This window comes from Hippopotamus amphibius, chromosome 15 (genome assembly GCF_030028045.1).
Source record: "Hippopotamus amphibius kiboko isolate mHipAmp2 chromosome 15, mHipAmp2.hap2, whole genome shotgun sequence".
Lineage (NCBI taxonomy): Eukaryota > Metazoa > Chordata > Mammalia > Artiodactyla > Hippopotamidae > Hippopotamus > Hippopotamus amphibius.
Genome location: NC_080200.1, coordinates 22,360,006 through 22,373,636, shown reverse-complemented (window position 1 = coordinate 22,373,636; position 13,631 = coordinate 22,360,006). Strand labels below are relative to the sequence as shown.

At 37.7% G+C, this 13,631-nt stretch overlaps 1 protein-coding gene across 1 annotated transcript; it reads right to left on the bottom strand.

Moving 5' to 3' along the window:
- Window positions 1-1,587: 1,587 nt before the first annotated feature.
- Window positions 1,588-2,532, bottom strand: LOC130836879 (olfactory receptor 2W3). The gene has a single exon (XM_057709518.1). It carries the CDS (start codon window positions 2,530-2,532, stop codon window positions 1,588-1,590), a length of 945 nt encoding a protein of 314 aa, XP_057565501.1.
- Between the last annotated feature and the right edge of the window lie 11,099 nt (window positions 2,533-13,631).

The following is a 13,631-nucleotide window of genomic DNA, read 5'->3' as shown; positions in this document are numbered from 1 at the left end:
TCATTTCCTCAGTGTCAACTAAAATTGGCACTTGCATGGGCACTTGCTGTCTACCTCTACAAGGATTAGATCACGTGCTGCTGCAGCTGCTGATTTTCAACACCCCCTGAAAGGAGCTCAGGATGGAGGGCTGAAATGAGGGCTGAAATGTGCTCTGGGAAGAACTGGCAGAACAGGTCTTCAGATAGTCAGATATTTTCAGGAGATGATTTTATGAGCCCAATTCTTATATTTCTAGAAAAACACTAAAATCCTTCATGGTGACACCTGCTCCTCACGACTAACGGAAACCTTGTGCTAAAAAAATATCTGCTCGATTGCATGTACTTCCCTTTCACCAAAAGCACATATATACTGACCTTCCCCCCTGCCTCTTTGGAGCAGTTTCTCAGAGCTATCTGGGATGTTGTCTCCTGGGCTACAGTCCTCATTTTGCCCCAAATAAAACTTAACTTGCAACTCTCACGTTTTGCATTTTTTAAAAAATTGACATCAGGAAGGGTCCTGTGCCATGTAAAACTTATATTAAATACATTTGTATGGTTTTCTCCCATTAATCTATCTTTGTGGGTTTAATGTTTAGACCCAGACAGAGACCCGAAAAGGGTCCAGGAAAACTTTTTGCTCCCCTACACCTGGGACTCTATTTTGCAAGGAAGGGGAATAAGTCATGCTTTTTGACACTACTTATTAAATGCTTAGAGATTTTTGCTCTTTACAAAATCATTTAGCAATAGAAACAGCTGGAATTGAGAGTCAGACAGAACTTGGAGTAAATTTCTCGTTCAGTTCTATTTGAGTAAATGATTTAACATCAAGGCCTGGGCAAAATAGGGATAATACAACTCATGTGACCTCCATAGATGCAGAGAAGTTTAGATGACTTAAGAGCACCTGACTCATAGCAGGAATTTAATAAACATCGGGTCCTTCTCACTAACAAAATTAAAACATGCCTGAGAAATAATGATGCTTTAAGATTTAAATGATACACATATCATTGTTATAGGTTAACTTCTTAATTTATTCAGAATCTTACACCAGATTTTGGTGAAAATGCCAAAGTTTGGGGACAAAGGGTAAACCAAACCATCTGATTTGATGAAAGTCTTTGGATGGGAATTGAGGAAATAAAAACATCCAATGTGCTGAATTCCCATGTCTGATGCCTGTTAACTAAGAGATGGGATCAATTTGTGATCCTTCTGACTAAAATACCCATAAATTGTATTAATGGGTTAAAATAAACAACAACAAAAGCAAAATTCTGATTAAGAAAAGTAGTTTCCTTCTTAGCACTCTGGTATATGTTGTAGAAACTCATCTGTGTAACTGCTTGTCACACTTTGTCTTCATACCTGCTTTAGAGATCACCTAGAGGTGTTTTGGATAATATGTATTTTGCTGTTCACTCATCAGAACATACAATGTTGGAAGTAAAACAGTTGTGTAGAAGTCCAGGAAAAGGCACATAAGTTGGGAAAACAAAGGTCAAGATCAAATCTGATCCAACAATTCAAGATGCCATCAATGGTGACTGATGGAGTTCATAACCAGGCTAGAGATGCCTGTCTGGGCCACTCACTGTTACTCCTTCCCTATCTCTTTGTCACACAGCAGCAGCTTCCTCAGGGCTCCCTTCACCTCTTTGTTTCTAAGGGTATAGATCAAGGGATTCAAGAGTGGGGTGACAATGTTGTAGAAGAGGGTGAGAAACTTGCCTTGGTCCTGGGAAGAGCTGTTTCCAGGTTGCATGTACATGTAAATTATGTTTCCATAGAAAAGTGAGACCACTGTGAGATGGGAGCCACAGGTGTTGAAGGCCTTTTGCCTCCCTGATGTTGACTGAATTTGTAACACGGCCCTCATGATGTAGCCATAGGAGACCAGGATGAACACAAGGGGTGACAGCACAATGCCCACTGCCAGGACAAAGACAGTGCCCTCGATGGCAGCTGTATTCACACAGGCCATTCGTATGAGGGCGGGCATCTCACACAGGAAGTGGTCCACACTGCGATGCCCACAGCGGGGTAAGCGCAGGGTCACTGGGGACATGGCCAATGAGTTGGCCACCCCACAGCCCCAGGCCACCAACACTAAGCCCAGGCAAAGCCGTGAATTCATAATCGCCATGTAGTGCAGGGGTTTGCACACGGCCACAAACCTGTCATATGCCATGACCGCCAGGAGTAGGCATTCCACACCACCCAGGCCCAGGAATAGGAAGAGCTGGATGGCACAGCCTGTGTAGCTGATGGTCTTGTCACATCCACTCAGGTTATAGAGCAGCTGGGGAATGGAGCTGGTGGTGAAACTCAGGTCCAGGAAGGAGAGGTGGGTGAGGAAGAAGTACATGGGGGTGTGGAGGTGGGGGTCCAGCCAAGATACCAGGATGATGGTGGTGTTGCCCACGAGGGTCAGGAGATATGCAATCAAGATAACCACAAAGAGGATTCTCTCCAGACGGGGGCGGTCAGAAAACCCCAAAAGGATGAAATTTCCCTGGGTGCTCTCATTGGTTCCATCCATCTCTACTGCACCTGAAGAGGAATATTAATACTAATAATGGTAACAGCCAGTGAAAGGGAGCACTTCCTATAAGCCAGACAACCTGCTATGCATTTTACGCTTACTCATTTAACTCCAACAAGAATAATATGAAGTTGGCACTCTTATTATCCCTGACTTACAGAAAAGGAAACTGAGGCAGACCTGTGTTAAGTAAATTATTCTATTCTAGAAGGAGTAGAACTAATTTTGATCCCAGGAAATGGGTCTTAGAGTCTTTATCCTTCACTGCTGGCACTGCCTCTAATTCCAATGATAGGAAAGATAAATCCTGCCGAGGCCCAACTATTGACTCTTCTCGAGACAAAACTTTTTAAGCTCCTGCTAAAACCTCAAAGGCCTAAAATGGATTCCCAAATAACCCTTTAATTGTATTTAAGACATATCCATTATATGCAGAATACTTATCTACTCTTTATCCCAAAGACACACTTCACTCATTTAATCATTATTCTTGACATAATTTTAAAGTATCTGAGTAGATAAATAATGTATAAGACAATAGAATATTACTAAAGACATATGTACATAAAATTAATCTCTCTCTCTCCCCATTCTCTCCCTCTGTCTTTGTTTCTCTGTCTCTCTCTCTCTCTGTCTTTGTCTCTGTCCATCTGTCCATGTCTCTCTCTCTCTAATAGGTCTGGTATAGAAGAAATAATTTTTTCTTCCAAAATACTATATACTGCTTGAGGAAAAAAAAATCATATAATTTTGCAACAGATAATGCAACTTTAATGCAATAATGCACATATATGTTCATAAACCTCTATCAACTTGCAATTCCAAAAACAGATCACATTCAAAGCAAAGTATATTTGAGGGCACAAATCACAAGTCAGATACAGAGGAGTAATTTGAAAACATCTTGGGCTACATTCCCAATCTCCCCAGTTATAATCCCTTAGCCAACAAGTTATAGTTACAAGATCTTAGAAAGATCACATACCTTTACATAGTTTTCTCATCTAAAATGGTAACAATCAAACTACCTTACAGTTGTTTTGATATTTTATTAATACGAAAGAAAGTTGGTAAATATGAGCATTTACATGTATGTTACATAAAACATATTACATACAAACAGAATGGGAAAACAAGCCCATGAGACTAGGCAGGAAAATTCTGAAGGGAAGAAAAAAAGTCTAGTGAGAAGAAACTATCCTTAACATATATTCAAATATACACTGAAAATATAATAATTAAAATGATCGTTGACGTGGCATTTGGAGTTGGGGAGTGTGGATCCCTAAATTACTCCTTTCATCAGACTAATTGCAAACAAGTATTTAAAAACATTAAAAAAATACAACCTGTATAAAAAAGCGTGATCGTTGTCCAATACATCTCTCTCTCTCTTTTTTTTTTCCTGATCATCTTGGATTTAGGTAGGTCTCACTAGGCAAGTTGGAATTTTTGAAAGTTATGATGCAAAATATAAATAAATGTGATGCAATATTTTAAAAAATCTATACTATAAAAAGTCAACTAACAAAGTCTAAAGAATAATGTCAATGTGAAAATTGAAAGGCTACCTTGTTTAACATGTTTTCAAAAAATGGCAAGAAAAGATGTAACAAAATAAAAGTAGGTAATAGCGAGCAGTTCACAGAAAAACAATTATTTACAATAATGTGACTTAAAACCATCAGAATTGTTCTTACTGATGATTTAGTATATAAAATTAAAATATAAATATATTTTCTTTTTATATATGTAAGTATTTAAGAGTGTGGTATATAAGAACCAGGAAAATTGTGGGGAAATGAGCCCATTAAATCTTGATAAGAATTTAAATTGGAATAGTATCTTTGGCAGTATCTTAGAAAAGATCATTAATTGCAAATAACATATATTTTGACATTCTTCATGTTATTTTAACAAAAGAAACATCTATCCTCCACAAAATTTTAAATTACATCTTTTTTGACCCATTCATTCTGCATTTATTAACCCATAACATGTAATATAAATCCTCCATAATCTTCATTACAGCATTGATTGAAATGGATAATACTCAGAAACAATGTATATGTTCAAAGTTATTGTAATGATTTTAAAAATACCAACCTTATGAGCTGGAAACAACCACTAAATGAAAATAGTATATATATGTGGCTTCATTTGGGATTTTTCCCAAAAATCTTATTAATTTCAAACAAAGAGAAGGCAAATTATAATGCATAGTGAGATTTTATATAGAGTGATCCCATATTTTTCATTACAGAATATTTATATGAATACTTATATTAAAATATACACCAAATAATCAAAAAGACGCACTTCTAGAGCCTGAAATGGAATTTAAGGGAGACTTTAATGTTTACAAGTCTTTGTTTATAAAATAATCAATAATCATGAGTTATTATGAAATTAAGAAAGAATACATATACATGTATGCATATAGGGTAATATAACATTTAGGAAACTTCTCTATGAACGACTTTCTGTTTTCTCCTCTAATCTGTGAATATAACTTTTTAACTTTGTTATTCCTTTTTTACAGAAATCATTGTTTCATCCCCCTTATTAAATCTTTTCTTTTTTCTTTTTTTGTAATTATCAAACTGCAAAAGGAAGAATTAGGAAGAAAGACAGGAAGTTAGGAAAGGAAAAAGACTGAAAGGAATTTTCAATCTCTATCATAAGACCAGTGTTTTCAAACAAACTGCTGCACAATTTCACAGTCCTAAAAATAGTAAATCATGTGAAATAAGAGAAAATGGAGAATGAGGGGCTGAAAATAAGCCACACTCAGTGAAAGGGCATGGGTTTGGTTTTTAAGAGAACTGGAGTTCCAATCTTCTGAATCGTTTTCACAACTCTGGTGTGGTGGTAAGTATGGCTTCTTCACAGGAAGGTTTGAGACAACTGAAGGAGAATGTTCCTGGTAATAACTCACAGCTTGCCAGCTTTTAACCAAGATGCTGCCCCTTTTCTCCTCTTGGAACAAGACTGCAGCACTTGTCTTACCCACTGGGGATCTGGGACAGAGTGTCCTCAAGCCCTGCTGCTGACACACACCTCTCTCCATGGAAGAAACCCATCTCTCAGATAGAATAGAGAATAACTTCACTCTCTAAATGTCTCTGGGAAGGGACAAATATTTTCTCCCCTTAAATTAAAACTTTGGAAGGAATATAATCAGTTTTCTTTTCTCTGTTTGAGGTCCTTCTCAGCATCCTGGTCCAGTATTAACAGTCTCCCCACTCTTCCAACCTCTCCACCTGCTGTTTACACTTCATAAGTACCTTCTATAGCCACTGTGAATATCTTCATGTTTAATTTAACTGTGCACTTGTTCTTGTACACAATGAAATTTACTGTATGTCACGTGGATTTGTTGTCACTCTCTTGGTGAGGGGAGAGATTGAGCAATAACCATTCTTTCATCTTATACATGCATGGCAGCTTGGGAGCTCAAAGAATTAATAATTAATTGTTTAATGTGGCAGTACAAGTCTTCCCTACCTTAGGGAAACACTTCCTCATCATAACTCAAAGAAAAACTGAATGGCAGTAACAAGTGCTAAACTGGAGAGATCTGAGCTCTCCCTACACACATGGGTGATGACTCATGAAAAGGTCAGGAAATATTTAAATCCAATGACTGACAACTCACTGTTTTTCAGACATGATTGTGTGTGAGTTGGAGATAGCAGAGCAGATCACCCGCATGAAGACTATTGATCTGTAAAACATTTGTTGAAATTTGTGTATTTAGAAAAGTGTGTGCAAAGTACCAATAGGTAAACTTTATTTTCCCTGTAGGTGCTGGTCAGTGTGAACACTGTTGCCCCCAAATGCACCATTCCACCTCAGAAATGCCCACACTCAAACAACAAATTATTTTGCATTGGTAAATTTATTTTTTGTGATTAAAAATATGAGTTTTATGTATGTGTTTGTCTACAGACTTGTGTCTTGGTGTATCAGTCATAATCCATAAATTTTCTAAGAGCAAGAAGGATGTTTCTCATTTTCTATTTTTCTATTTCTTTGATGCATTTCATATATATATATATATATATGTATATATATATATATATATATATATATATATATAGTTTGTTTTAACAAACTAACAAAGAAGTACAGACTTATGAGTAGAGCTCCTCTGTTGAATGTTCTGAGACCCAGTTTCCAACATGATGGATGGAGGGGGCCCCCACACCAACAAACGTTGGACACCAGCAGTGTGTCTAAGAATTCAACTCAATGCTGACACTATACTCAGAGAAAGTATCAGATTCCACAGGTTAAGTGCTCTGTCCTACATGATTTCTCCCACATCCTAACCACTTCAGAAGCCAGTTGCAAGCCCAAGCTGTTACCTGTGCTTCTGACCAGCTGGCTGCAGACTGGAGGTTCCATCAATGCTCTCCTTAAACTTCAGATGCCAGCCACAAGTCCAGGTTGTTACCTTTGCTCCTGAGCAACTGGTTGTAAATCAAAAGGTCCCATGACCCCCTCCTCAGGTTAGATTAATTTGTTAGAGTGACTCATAGAATACGGGAAAATATTTTATTTACCAGACCACCAGTATATTTTAAAAGAATATAACTCAGGAACAGTCAGGGGAAAGAGATGCACAGGGCAAGGCAGGTTGGAAGGGCATCTCCACATGTTCACCGACCCGGAACCTCTCCCAACTCTGTCCTTTTGGGGTTTTATGGAGCCTTCATTCATAGATATGATTGATTGATTACATCATTGGCCACTGGTTATTGATTCAACCTCTAGCCCCTCTCCCCTCCTCAGAGGTCACGACGTGGGACAGAAAATTCCAACCCTCTAATCACATGGTTGTCCATTGGCAACAGTCCCCATCCTTAGGTGCTTTCCAAAGTCACCTCATTAATATAACAAAAAACATCTTTATCCTTGTCAACACTTAGGACATTCCAAGGGTTTGGGGAGCTGTGAGGCAGTAGCTGTGGATGAAGACCAGCATGTGTGAGAAATATATTTTGGTCATCCGAATTTCTTACAAATCACAGTATCACAGTTCCTCATAAATCCAAAAATCTACTCACCATTTTTACTTGTATGCTGCCAGGTATCATTAAAAATCAGAAGTCAAAATGTGCATATCTAATGGGAGGATCTCCGTGGGATTATGAGATGTCTTCTTGCCTCCTGTGTGCTTACAGGTGGTCCAGCCAGCTGCAATTCCGGATGCGGAAGGAAATGAAGTTACTTCTCCTACGCTTGGCCCATTCCTCTATAAACGAAATGGGCCATGGTATTTGTGCAGAGGAGTTTATGGCAATGACAGTAAGATGCAGTTCTCCTGAGGAAAGACAGGAGAGGGACCCTGATGGCAGTCTGGGTTTCTCAACAGCCCCAAGCTTTGAGGAAATTTCTGAACCCACAGGGGTCATTAGTACATACACTGAGGTGTGCTGTAGGTATACGTCACATCAAATTCTATAATCTCCCATAGGGTCCAGACAGAAAATGAGAACCATGGAAATTTGTCCCTTGATATGAAAAGGATTTATTATTTCATATAAGTAAAATCAGGGACTCAATCCATTTTTGTTCTGTAAACAGAAATACTGATGGATCATTTGCTTCCTTCCTCTGTTCCCAAGAATTATTATGCATTTAAAAAAACAACTGAGGTATAATCAGTCCCCTCCCACTTGGAAAGAATAATTTTTTTTTTCCCTTAGACCTACTGAAAATGGGGCAAAGCTATTTTGACATTTTTTTAATTAACAATTTTATGTATGAAAAAGAAAGAACCCATTGCCCTAGATAATTGAAAAATTGTAGAGGTGTAGTGATTAATAGAAAGTTTATTATTAATTTAAGGAAATGACAGGGCTAACGATGTTTATTTATTTATTCATTTATTTAGAATTTATACTTTAGTTTCAAAAACTACCTGGGGGGGGGATTGAGCAAGAATCATGAACTCCTGATTTATTAGACTGTGTATATATGACTGTGTTTTTACTGCTCTTAGAGAGGCATCCCAAGGATGAAATTGAAAAATAATAATAAATAAATGAATACAAATCGAGTCCCTGCAATCAGCCATGCAATATCAGAGAAAAACAGGCTAGTTTGAGTCAATTGGCTAGGAGATTTATCAAAATAATTATCTGGGTTCTTTGGAGTACACATAGAGTCAAGAAGTAAAGAGAACATATCATCTAGGCAAATGTGTACAACTTGTAGATTTGTAGAATGTGTTTTATGCAGATGCCGACCACCTCCATCCTTCCCTCTTGTAATAATAGAGAAAATACATTACTCCAGAAGCACATAGGAAACCTGCATGGAAAGGTCGGTTCTTGGAAAGCAGATAGATTTAATAAATCCCAATGTTCCCAATTTCTCTGCCCTTTGGGACAATAAACATGAAAATCACCACTGTAACTTAGCTCAGTTCCTTCTGCCTGTGAATGAGGCTATTTTACTTCCTGTTCCCAACCAGCCCCACATATCATCCTCCTCCTAGTTCCCTTCCTTCAGGGCCTTTCCAACATGCTAGGATAATTAGCTTAGCTAGTTAATTCACCTGACAAATCAGCCACATGACTGGGTGGTGGGGAAAATGTTCAAATTAGTTATTTGACTATATCATCCAGTCTTCTGATAAACTATAAACATAGCTCTGGAGAGTTAAAGCTTCAGAAAAACTAAAATCTAATGTTCAAGAATGACTCTTTAATCATTCTTTATGATTTTACCCATTCTTTATAATGATTTGAGCTAGAAAAAAAGTCCAACATATAACAGAGGGATGCATGGAAGAAGGGCAGTGATGGTGGGGAGAGCAGAACAAAGACATCCTGTAGGGAGAAGAGGAGGCTCTACCCTGCAGTTAAGATGAAGTGGGGTTCATAAAGCATCCAAGAGTCAATTTCTATAACATTTTTATTCCATACAATTTTATATAATGCTCCTCACATGCTTAGAGAGTGTGAGAATTTGCATATGGAGTACATACAAGGCAATGCATAAGTCAAAGGTGTCATTGTATTATCACAGGGAATCAAAGCTATAGGAGACTCAATGGAACCATGCCTGGACACAGCAACTCATTGCATCACTAGAATCATTAGCTCTACAAATTTAGCCTTCTATTCAAATTTCCTCCATACTTAAACATTGATTTCACTCTTTTAGAACTTGACATTAAGCTTTATGTTGGTGGTTTTCTAGTTATAAACCAATAATAATAATAATAATACCACTATATTACATTTCACAAAATATTTTCAGGTCTGTCACTTAATTCTGCCCACCAAAATTAAACATTTATTTATTCAGCACATATGCATTGAGTGATAACCACATACAAACCAGTCCTTGAGGTGTTTGAGGTATGTCAGACATATTGTTATCAATAGACAATGATCCCTCCCCTCAGGATGCTTACATTCTATCCAGAAAAGGCAAAAGCACATAAATAAATAATAAACCTAATAGGATAACAATATAATACATTAGACGCTGATAAGTACTATAGTGAAGAAAAGAGCCTCCATTGGGCCCAGTGAAGGCGATTGGGAGGGTGAGCTCTGGGTGGGCTCTGGGGTAGGTCAGGTTGTATGATTCTCACTGAGAAGCTGGATTTGAGCAGGTTTAAAGAAAGAAAGGGAATGAATTAAAGAGACATCCGGGAAAAGGAAATTGAAGGTAGTAGGCACAGCTGGGAGAAAAGCCCACTGGTAGGAAGTGCCTGGTCTGGTGAAAACCCAGCCAGGAGGCCAGGGTAGATGGAGAAGAATAAAAAGGGAAGCAAAGTAAATAAAAAGGGGAGAGAGTCAGAATCAGAGAAGGAACTTGTGCTCAGATCTTCTAGGGCCCGAGGGTTTGTTGTAAACATTTTGGCTTTAACTCTAAGTTGAATGGAAGGTAATTGCAATAGTACAATAATCTTGGATGGTAAAAGGACCAGCCCAGCTGCTGCATTGTGAAGGGACATAGGAAGGGCCAAGGTACAGCTAGGATTACTGTTAGGAAACCAGTGTTCAGACCATGCTTATAGCAGCAGAGTGGTTAGGGCTGGCTAAACTCTAGATATATTCTGACAGTAGAGCCATATTGGGTTTACTGATGGCCTAGATATGGGAAGGTAAAATCAAGAATGGAGTTAACCAGATTGTTGGCTTGAGTAACTGAAAAAATGGAGTCATCATCCACTGGAAAAGCCTCTATGTACTCGTGTGTGTGTGTGTGTGTATGGAATTGGGAAGGGAAGGAGAAGGGGTTATAATAGGAGATGCACAAAGCTTTGTGAAACTTGGAATGCAAGGGATGAAGAAAGATTTAAGCAGGATTAGTAATTAACATAAATCATAAGATGCACAGTGAGATGATAGGGTTAAAGGGAGACAATGGAGACTAGGATGTTAGCTTTCTTGGTAGGGAGAGGGCATTCTTGGGATTCCCTTTTCACTCCTTGAAGAGGGTAGAAGGCCAGAGGCCATGAGGTTTTCTTGTCCCTGTAACTGGGTGGAGCCCCTAGGGGTGACCTGATTTTAGACCAGTGACCCTGAACCTCTTGATCCCTGTGGGAAAGGGGCCCTACTGCTCTGAGTGTATATTCTCTATGATGACTCCTGTCACAGATGCTCGCCCTATAGTGACATGAACACTCAGGTGTTACAATAGTTTGCCATGCCCCTTTTAAGTCCTGATGATGGGGAAGCAGGAACGGAGACCCAGTGCATGAGCCAGTTTTCTACTTAGATCATGAGTGGAAAAGGCCTAGGTCATGCATGGTGTAAGACATATCAACAAGAGGGATGTAAGGGTACATTATTATTACCTCTGTGTCCAAAAGAGATAGGGGAATTGTTTGCTTGTGATCAAACATAAATGTATCAAATGTGAATATACAGAAATCTGTGTTTAATACAAGGTCCCATTGATAAAACATGTAGAGCCACCTGGAAATACATTTTGATGAAATTTTACCATTTCTAAAATTATTATACTCCATAATGCTCCTCCAAATATAAAAAGTCTGAAAAGAAATATGCTAAAAATATAGAAAGAAAACTATATTAGTAATGTTATTGCAAAGTATATGAGAGATTTTAGTCAAAGAAATCTCTCTGGAAGAGAAAAGCTCCTTAAAAGTCAAGGTAGAGTTAAAGTGAAGGATTAAAGTCCTGACATTATTATCAGGATAAGGTTATCTACATTTTCTATTAATTAATAATTATTTAACATTTAAACATTCAGCGTTTAAACATTTTGACATTTGGTTAGCAATTATTTATTAGGCATAGATATAAAGATGACAGAAAAGTTAAATTTCAACAACTTTTAAGAATTTTGTTAGGAATGTACAGAATATACTTTAAAAATAAGTCAAATACTATCATCATTTCATCATGATGCTCATTTTTATACTGTATTTAAGTAGTAAACTTGAATTTAAACCAATCATATAAATCACAACCTTACTTATTTCCCAAGATATTGGGAATTCAATGCCATTGTTGCTCATACAGGAATTGTACTAAGTAGCTGAGACTGAACGAGAGAGGTTACTCGTTTGAAGTCTTACAACTAGTAGATGAATAGTTCAAAGACTAGTTGAATCAGAATTCTGAGAAATTTCTACTCTAAAAAATGTATCCATGCTGTACACCTGAAACTAACACAGTATTGTAAATCAACTATGCTTCAATTTAAAAAATGTATCCAAAGATAAAGGAAAAAGTTGTAAAGGATAATTCATGGGACTCAGTGATATCAGAATCAGAGGAATGAATTTCATCATTCTCAAAAATTGACCCCTAAGTGAAGAGGATTTCAAGAGTAATTGAATAGTCACAGGAATCATGAATATATAAAGGGATGGTTCTGAATAAATTAATCTGGAGGGAAATGGAAGGTTAGGCAATAAGAGGCATAAAGCAAGAATAAAAATAAAAAGCAATAAAGAGAAAAAGTAAGAGAGATGGAGACAGAAAGATGCACAGAGACAAAGAGAGAGAAAGAGGAGAGAGAGAATAAGAGATGATGGAAAATAAGGAGGAGGAAAAATGGAATTATGGATCTGATGCTAGAACAATATTAGACTGTTCTGAACCAATTTAAGAATTGCCAATTCTAATTCTTAATATGTGGATGATTTAGAATGAAGAGATATTGAAAGGAATGAGACATTAAAATAAATGTATAGCTATCTTCGTTTAATACAAGGTCCATTCACTTGAAGAAAACCTCATCAAGAAAGTATGTGGAGCCATTTGGGAAAAGAGTGATAAGACTGCTCCACTTCTAAAATTATTATACTATGCATTCCTTGTCCAAACACAAATATTTTATATTTTCTCTTTTGCCCCTATAGGAGGATGTCCATAGTGACAAGGAACAAAGTGCTGACCTAAATAGGGACCTCTGCTGAGTCTTCACATATGTACAACGGTGAGTCAAACATTATCCTCACTCTGAAGGTCGAATTTATTTTAATTAACTTTTAGGAAAGACAAATACATCATTTTTCAACATAATCTCCTTGCTTTTCAATACGCTTTGTTCATCTGTCAACAAACTTTCATATTCCCTCATTTAAAAATGTTTTAAGCTGAGCTGTGAGCCACAAATGCACCACTGTCTTCACTTCATCAGAAGTGAATCTTCATCCTCATAGGGCTGCTTTCAGGGGACCAAACAGGTGAAAGTCCAATGCAGCAAGATCAGGACTATAGGGAGGATGCTTTAACACCTCAAAACAAAGTTTTTGCAGAGTGTTGACAGTGTGGGCAGAAGTGTGCATCAGATACACCCTCAGACCACAAAAAACAAATCACTGCACGCTGCTCTTCTTTCATGCAAATCACAAGTGGGGCATCCAGTTTTGCTAGCACCGCAGTTACAAATGAACTGACGTAATGTGTTCACACCTGCACACCAGTGACTGGGGAGACAGTAGCCTTGAATGGAAAGCCCTATAAGACAGTGCAGCTAACAGAAATTTTAATATAACTTCAGTGCGGATAATTTTTGATTCACCCTCGTATATCCTCCATCCTACTCCAGGAAACTATGCTAGGCTTGGGGTGTATCTCAGCAAGAGAATT

Bases quoted from the DNA above. Each gene is read 5' to 3' on its own strand.
- LOC130836879 (XM_057709518.1), bottom strand. From the start codon at position 2,532: ATGGATGGAACCAATGAGAGCACCCAGGGAAATTTCATCCTTTTGGGG.